Genomic DNA, 8274 nt, shown 5'->3' with positions numbered 1-8274 from the left:
CTCACCCTCATGGGGAACACAGCCATTGCCTGTGCTGTGCGCTGGGACCGGCACCTTCACACTCCCATGTACATGTTTTTGGGAAATTTTTCTTTCCTGGAAATATGTTATGTCACCACTACCGTCCCTCAAATGTTGGCCAACTTCCTCTCCACAAGCAAGTCCATCTCCTTTGTGAGTTGTTTTGCACAGTTCTACTTTTTCTTCTCCTTTGGGTGTGATGAAGGCTTCTACCTTTGCATCATGGCCTTTGACAGGTGCCTTGCCATCTGCCGCCCTCTGCATTATCCACGCATCATGACCAGACAGCTGTGCACTGGCCTCGTCATCTTTGGATGGTCATGTGGGTTCATCATCTTCCTAACTCCAGTGGTTCTCATTTCACAGTTGCCCTTCTGTGGCCCAAATATCATCAACCATTTTGTGTTTGATCCTGTTCCATTAATGATGCTGTCCTGTTCTGAAGACAGCACCACCCAGCTCGTTTACTCCACTTTCAACGCTGTCTTCATGATTGGCACCTTTCTCTTCATCCTCTGTTCCTACGCTCTGGTGATTCTGGCTGTACTACGGATGCCCTCAGAGACTGGCAAACAAAAGGCTTTCTCCACCTGTGCTTCTCATCTGACTGTGGTGTTCCTGTTTTTTGGCTCTATTATGGTGATGTATGTTAGCCCCAGATCAGGACACCCAGTGGAAGTGCAAAAAATTGTGACTTTATTTTATACTGTGATAACACCCCTCTGCAATCCTCTAATTTATAGCCTGAGGAACAAGGAGATGAAGGCTGCTTTGAGGAAAGTTTTGGGGACAGAAAGACCTGTTCATAAAACATAAATTAGAAATCATGGTGAACCAAGTTCCATCAAAACCTACCTTAATAAGACATGAGTAAGAAAATTTTGTAGAGAATTCAATCATTTTGGTTGGGGAACTGTTACAATAAGGCCCATTATACCTTAAATATCACTCACCATATGATGGGTTAGTCTTGTTTAAGAAATGAAATTGTCTTAAGAAAATTGGGCCCTTCATATTTAACTCAGTTTTTAAAAGCCAGTGTAAGATCTTGAGATCTTTCTTTATTTTTAAGGGATTTACGAGGCAATGGAGAAGACCCTTTAGAATACACCGAATAGCCTCCACATGTACTTGCCGTCAAATTGGCGCTAAGTGATCAACACTATGGTGCTCACACAGTAGTAATATTCTCCAGGGATTAGGGGGTTGAGTGGGTAAACTCACAACTAATGGACACGGTGTGCATTGTAGAGGAGAAGGGCAAGCCTCTAAACCTCACTTGGGTGAGGCAAAGGCATAAAGTGTAACCAAAACGTTTATACCCTCATAATATCCTGAAATAAATGAAAGAAACAAAGAAAGAGGGAGAAAGAGAGAGAGAGAGAGAGAGAGAGAGAGAGAGAGAGAGAGAGAGAAGAGAAGAGAAGAGAAGAGAAGAGAAGAGAAGAGAAGAGAAGAGAAGAGAAGAAAAGAAAAAAAAGAAAAGAAAAGGAAAGGAAAATGACCCCATTCAGGCACCCCAGTTGGTTTATGATAACTCTACTTGCAAGTATTTGTATAAGGTTCAAAGGCATGCCAGGTTTTCTAGGATGGCCAATTATTGTGCACAAATTTTTACTAAAGGGCAAATTATATTAAGAAAAATTCAGAGCTCAAATGGTCGGCCTGCCACAACAAAGTTAAAATGTTGAGTCTCAAGCTCTCTGCTTGAGATAAATTCATTGTTTATAGCATACAAAACAACCTGTGTTTGTAAGATTTTTGATAAATGAGGTCCTCCCGCCCCCGTCAGAACTCTGCAGCCAGCCAGAGTGAGGCACCGGTAGGGCCACAGCCTGGGGGTGGAGCTGGCAGGAGGGAGGACGAGTGCACATGGCCTGCTGCTAAGAAGAAGAAACATCTGCTGCCACCGCCATATTGGCAACGACAGTGCCACCTGAACTAACTTTTCAGTCCCACGCCCAGTAAATTATGCCTCAGGATTTGGCATGGTCTCTCCCAGCAGCAAACTCAATTTGGGCCAGAGGGAACCCATAGCTGGGGTGGGCAATTTGCAGCAATATCAGATAGGGGGCTTGAATATGCAAGAACAGCTGTCAGGGTCCTTTGAGACAGTCAAAAGGAATGGGTAAAGAAGCCACCCCAGCCCCACTGACCCTTGAGTCCTGTCCTCTCGCTCTCTTCCGCCGACAGCATGAGTTTCACCACTCGCTCCACCACCTTCTCCACCAACTACCGGTCCCTGGGCTCCGTCCAGGCGCCCAGCCGAAGCGTCCGGCCCGTCAGCAGTGCGGCCAGCGTCTATGCAGGCGCCAGGGGCTCGGGCTCCCGGATCTCCGTGTCCCGCTCCACCAGCATGCGGAGCGGCTGGGGGTCCCGGGGCCTGGCCGCGGCCACGGGGATGGCCGGGGGTCTGGCAGGAATAGGGGACATCCAGACCGAGAAGGAGACCATGCAAAAGAGCTCAACGACCGCCTGGCCTCCTACCTGGACAGAGTGAGGAGCCTGGAGATCAATAATCGGAGGCTGGAAAGCAAAATCGGGGAACACCTGGAGAAGAAGGGGCCCCAGGTCAGAGACTGAGCGCATTACTTCAAAATCATCGAGGACCCGAGGGCTCAGATCTTTGCAAATTCTGTGGACAATGCCTGCATCGTTCTGCAGGTTGACAATGCCCGTCTTGCTGCTACTGACTTTAGAGTCAAGTGTGAGGCAGAGCTGGCCATGCGCCAGTCTGTGGAGAGCGACATCCATGGGCTCGCAAGGTCATTGGTGACACCAATATCACTCGGCTGCAGCTGGAGACAGAGATCGAGGCTCTCAAGGAGGAGCTGGTCTTCATGAAGAAGAACCAGGAGGAGGAAGTAAAAGGCCTACAAGCCCAGATTGCCAGCTCTGGGTTGACCGTGGAGGTAGATGCTCCCAAATCCCAGGACCTCGGCAAGATCACGGCAGACATCCGGGCCCGGTATGACAGGCTGGCTCGGAAGAACCGAGAGGGCCTGGACAAGTACTGGTCCCAGCAGACTGAGAAGAGAACCACAGTGGTCACCTCACAGTCCGCCGAGGTCGACGCTGCCGAGATGACACTCACGGAGCTGAGACGTACGGTCCAGTCCTTGGAGATCGACCTGGACTCCATGAGAAATGTGAAGGCCGACTTAGAGAACAGCCCGAGGGAGGTGGAGGCCCGCTACGCCGTGCAGATGGAGCAACTCAGCGAGGTCCTGCTGCACCTGGAGTCCGAGCTGGCACAGACCCGGGCAGAGGGGCAGTGCCAGGCCCAGGAGTACGAGGCCCTGCTGAACATCAAGGTCAAGCTGGAGGCTGAGATTGCCACCTACCGCCGCCTGCTGGAAGACGGAGAAGACTTCAATCTTGGTGATGCCCTGGACAGCAGCAACTCCATGCAAACCATCCAAAAGACCATGACCCGCAGGATAGTGGACGGCAAAGTGATGTCTGAGACCAATGACACCAAAGTTCTGAGGCATTGAGGCAGTAGGACCAGAGTGCCTTTATACCAATAAAAAGTTCACAGGTCATTGAAAAAAAAAAAGCCACCCCAGACTGATTTTTATAAAGAAAAAGGACCTTGAAAGGAACATTGCCCAAAATTGCAAAGGATGCCAGGTGATAGGAAGCCTCCAGGAGAGCAAATAGTCCCTTTTAAGTCCAAGACTCAGACGGTGAAGGAGGGGGTCCTCCAAATATCCCCACAGAAACCCTAGGCATAATTGACAGTAGGGATTTGATTGGCACTAGCTGCTCGGACAGAAGCCATCCAGGGGATCCCTTCCCCGGGCTGCCACCCTGATCCTGGCACCAGCCGCCACTGGTGCTCTCTAAGCCAGGCAGGGGGTGGGGGAGAGGGGCCAGGTGGCAGTGAGGCAGCCGTAGACAAGTGGCAGCTGAGAAACTCGTCACAGTGTGCCCAGGAGGCAGACCTGGGCAAGCAGCAGGAGCACTGAGGGTTGTTTCAGAAGCAGCAGAAGATCACTTCTGAGGCAGCTGGGCACCGCCAACCTCCTGCTGGATGAATACCAGGGCCTGGTGAAGTACACAAGAGACTGCCATTGTGCTTTGAAGTTCAGGCCTCAGCAAGCCTGCACATCGTTCAGTCCAGGGAAAGAGGCTGAGTAGAGAATGGCATGCTGGCGATGGACGCCATGGACAAACAGCTACAAGAAAGACTCAGCAGCTCCTCCTCCACCAAGGACATCAGCAGGCACCTCATTGCCAACAGGACCCAAAAGCACACTCCAGAGCCCTGGACATTTCCCAAGAGTGATAACGGACCCTCCTTTGTAGTGGGGGTAACCCAACAAGTAAGCAAAGCCTACACCTAGAATAGAAATTACATACATCCTGAAATTGATACAAGAAACCCATCTAAAGTGAGATAGGGTGTTGCTGCTTGCCCTCCTCTGGATAAGGGTACCCCTTAGAAGCAGGCTTAAATCAAGCCCCTAAAAATAGTTTATGAGAGACCCTTCCTAATACCCTGATGTAAGTATGGTAATATAACCATGAGTAAAAGAAAATAGAATAAAACAATATGTCAAATTAGTGGGTCAGGTGCTAACCACTATGCATGAGTTTGCCTCTTTCAGGTCCCTGCTCCAATTGGAAACAGAAAAGTGAAAGGGACCCTATGAAGTACCTCTAGCAACTCACACCTCATTGAAACTCATGAGTGGGTAAAGAAAATGGTGTGTGTGTGCACGCACATGTGTGTGTGTGTGTGTGTGTGTGTGTGTATGTGTATGTATGGTGTGTATACACCAGGGAGTGCTACTCAGGCATAAAAAGGAACGAAATAATGTCTTTTGCAGCAACTTGGATGCAACTGGAGACCATTATCTTAAGTGAAATACCACAGGAATGGAAAAGCAATACCATATGTGCTCACTTATAAGTGGGAGATAAACGAGGGATATAGATGATCATAAGGCAGTGCAATGGGAATTGAAAACTAAGAAGGGGGTAGGTCGTGAGGGGATGAGGGATAAAAATCTACCTACCAAGTACAATGTACACTATTCTGGGGATGGGTACACTGAAAGCCCTGACTTCAGCACAATACAATTCATCCATGTAAAAAAACACTTGCACCCCCTAAATCTTTTGAAATTAAAAAAAAGAAAGAGCAACAACAGATTCAAGCTACTGCTCATGTTTCCCTGCCACTCAGGCCATACAGATAAGAATATGATGTGGCAAATATCACTGGGAGACTCATAGAACACATCCTTAGGATTCAACAACAAAGTCATGCCTTTTACTGCATAAAACCACTCATTGTCTGAGAATGGGACCCTATTTGCCTTCAGGGGCAAAACACCTAAGCATCTTGCCATGGGAAATCAAGTGGCTACACAACCAGAGCTTCTCATTATAAGCTGGATATTGTCATATCTATCAAGTCATAAATGCAGTGAAGGACAGCAGCAATTCTTGATGCATTGGAAATTATATATTAATCATTGACTATGTCCAGACAGGTAAAGAAAACACACCTTGTACTTCTACTGCACCAACACCTCTCCCTCAGATTAAACCTATGGCCTCATTGAGGGTTTCCAACAACCAGTAAATGAAGAAAGAAAAAACTTAGTCCTGATTAACAAATGAGTTGACTCAATATATTCGTGTGAACCAAAAAAGAGATAGCTGCTGCATTCACCCTAACTCAGAGGCTAACCCTAAATCATAATGATGAGGGTAAGTTTTTGCAGTATGCAGAGATGAAAGCTGTAAACTTGGTTGTCCACTTATTTGATGAAAAGCAGGCAGAAGGTAAGAATTTACATGGGCTCTTAGGCTGTAACAAATGGCATTTCTGATTGGTGAGGGACTTGGAAGAAGCAGTATTGGAAAACTAGAGAAAGGAAGGAGGCATATGATGGAAGTATGGGAGTAAACACAAAGTGTGCAGATGTTTGTGTTTCATAGCAATGCCCTCCACAGTGGAGATCTTGAAAACCAAGCGAATAGGATGATTTATACTGTATGTGTTAGGCAGTCTCTGTCCTCTCTCAATACAATGCTTATACAATATAGTCACAAAAGGAGAAGCCAGAGTGACAGGATTGAAGCTATGTATGAGACAGGAAACAGGACTATCTACTGACTGTAACTAACGAATGACTATCTACTCATTGAGGAGGCCAGCTAGCCACCTGGTGGCAAATTGATTACATCCAGCATCTTTCCACTATGAAGTAGTAACAATTTATCCTTTCTGAAACTGAAACTGTCAAGAGAGGATAAATCATTATTCCAGATACACAATATACACATATATTAGTCTATATGTAGGTCATTCATTCCTTTTTGTTAAGTTTTATTTTATTTTTAATTGACAAATAATAATTGTGTCTTTTATGGGGTATAATATGATATTTTGATACATGTATATATTATGAACATATGAAATGATCTAATCAGGCTAATTTCAAATGTTCCCAACACAAAGAAATGATAAATATTTGAGGTGATGGATATCCTACTTACCTTGATTTGACCATTATGCATCATATGCATGTATCAAAATATCAATGTACCCCATAGATATGTACAATTATGTGTCAATAAAATAAAAACTATGTAAATAAAAAAGAAACATGTGAAACTCTCAAAATCTCAGAAAATTCTCAAAATTAAAATTATTAAATTCACTTTCATTTGGAAATTCATTATTTAATGAGCATGTTTAGGGAGAACAATAGAGGCAGTGTGGTAAAATTAAGCACTACATGTACTAACTCTAGATTTGGATATCATTGATCTAAAGTCAGTTATTACATGACCAGGTATGTACATTAGGCCACTTTTCTCTCTCCTGCCTGAATTTCACAGAAGACACAGCAACTCTAACAGCCTTTACATATGACCTGGGAAAGGTTGTGAAAAGAAAGGTACCTGGGTATCCTGGGCCATGTTACCTTAGCTGCAGTACTTTCCACAACATCCTGCCTGTCAAACAAAGGGTCCAGGATGATCAGGTTTACCCCAGATGCACCACTTCCTACCAATGGCTTCCGGGTACAGAACTTGAATCCAGAAACCTAATCAGGACCTGGTTTCCCTGGTGTACTCCTAACTTAGCCAATGACTTCCAGGCCCAATGGACATTTTTCTTTTCAACAATAAAATATCCTGTTTGACCTGAACTTAGCCTTGTCCTGGGACATCCAGAATGGCATGGTTGGGGTACCCCTAGAGCTTTCCTGTTTGAGCTCAGCTTCCTACTGATAAGTGAATGGAATGAGAGTCAATGAGCTAACTGGAGATGTCACAGAGCCTCAGATGGTCAGCATGGCAGAGATTCCAGGAAGAGAACACTGAGAAAGGGAAGCAGAAAATGTGAAAAGAGAGAAAAATTTAAGAATTATGAAAAGTGAAAGAAGAACATATGGGATTCGAACTTACCTTTGAGGAGTTTATCTGAAATTGAAACATCTAGAAAAATTCTAATTTTTTTTCCAGAATGATTGTTTTCTTGGGGCAGGTGACACATCAGAGAGCACTGGTTTCTAAGTTACTTTTCTTTTGAAATTAAAAAGGGTAAGAGCTGATTTGGAAGATCACATACTAATGGGATCCCAACATAAATATTATTGATTTTACATATACATATATATGTGTGTGTGTTTGTGTGTGTATATATATATAAAGGATTGTACCAAAGAGGTTAGACAGCCAGCATCAAAGTGACAAAGAACCAACAAAAGTTTTCCATAAGCAGATCATTGAGGAAGGAGGTTGACGAGGATTCTCCAAGTACAATATGAAAGCATTAGCAGGCCCCAAAAGTCCAAATGCACCAGTGGTACTTCCAAGATGGAAAACTAGAGTATCCTTAGGTTAGCACTTGGAGAAGACACAGGACATGGGGACAGCAGTAAAAGCACCTGGTTAATGCTATTCATGGAAGTATGTGCTCAAAGTTACTCTCTGCAGCAACTGCTGGACATTGAACAGAATGAGTAGACTGCCTCCAGTCTGACTGCCTTTGTCACCTTAGATAGAGACATTCTGGCTGGTTCCTGCCATGTCATTGTTCTGTTAAAATGATCAAGTCTTGGAAAAGATAAAAGGATCCTAAAGTAGGTTATAAACTGTCTAACAGAAGAAAGAAACATCTGGAAGTGGTCTGACCTTCCACTTTTCTTCCATGAACCATGTCCAAGAGTTCAAATGTACATCATTGTCAATACTACCATGGATAGACTTAAGGAGCAAAGAAAA

General features: G+C 44.9%; 1 protein-coding gene and 1 pseudogene across 2 annotated transcripts; both read left to right on the top strand.

Moving 5' to 3' along the window:
- Positions 1–66: 66 nt before the first annotated feature.
- LOC123631590 (olfactory receptor 11H12-like) lies at positions 67–837 on the top strand. Its single transcript, XM_045541420.1, has one exon. The coding sequence runs from the start codon at positions 67–69 to the stop codon at positions 835–837; it is 771 nt and encodes a 256-aa protein (XP_045397376.1).
- A 1345-nt stretch (positions 838–2182) lies between these two features.
- Positions 2183–3537, top strand: LOC123621583 (annotated as a pseudogene). The gene has a single exon (XR_006729190.1). The product of XR_006729190.1 is annotated as a keratin, type I cytoskeletal 18-like (transcript).
- The last annotated feature ends 4737 nt before the right edge of the window (positions 3538–8274 follow it).

Source organism: Lemur catta, chromosome 1 (assembly GCF_020740605.2).
Source record: "Lemur catta isolate mLemCat1 chromosome 1, mLemCat1.pri, whole genome shotgun sequence".
Lineage (NCBI taxonomy): Eukaryota > Metazoa > Chordata > Mammalia > Primates > Lemuridae > Lemur > Lemur catta.
This window is presented reverse-complemented; position numbering and strand designations above follow the sequence as displayed.

Bases quoted from the DNA above. Each gene is read 5' to 3' on its own strand.
- LOC123631590 (XM_045541420.1), top strand. From the start codon at position 67: ATGTACATGTTTTTGGGAAATTTTTCTTTCCTGGAAATATGTTATGTC.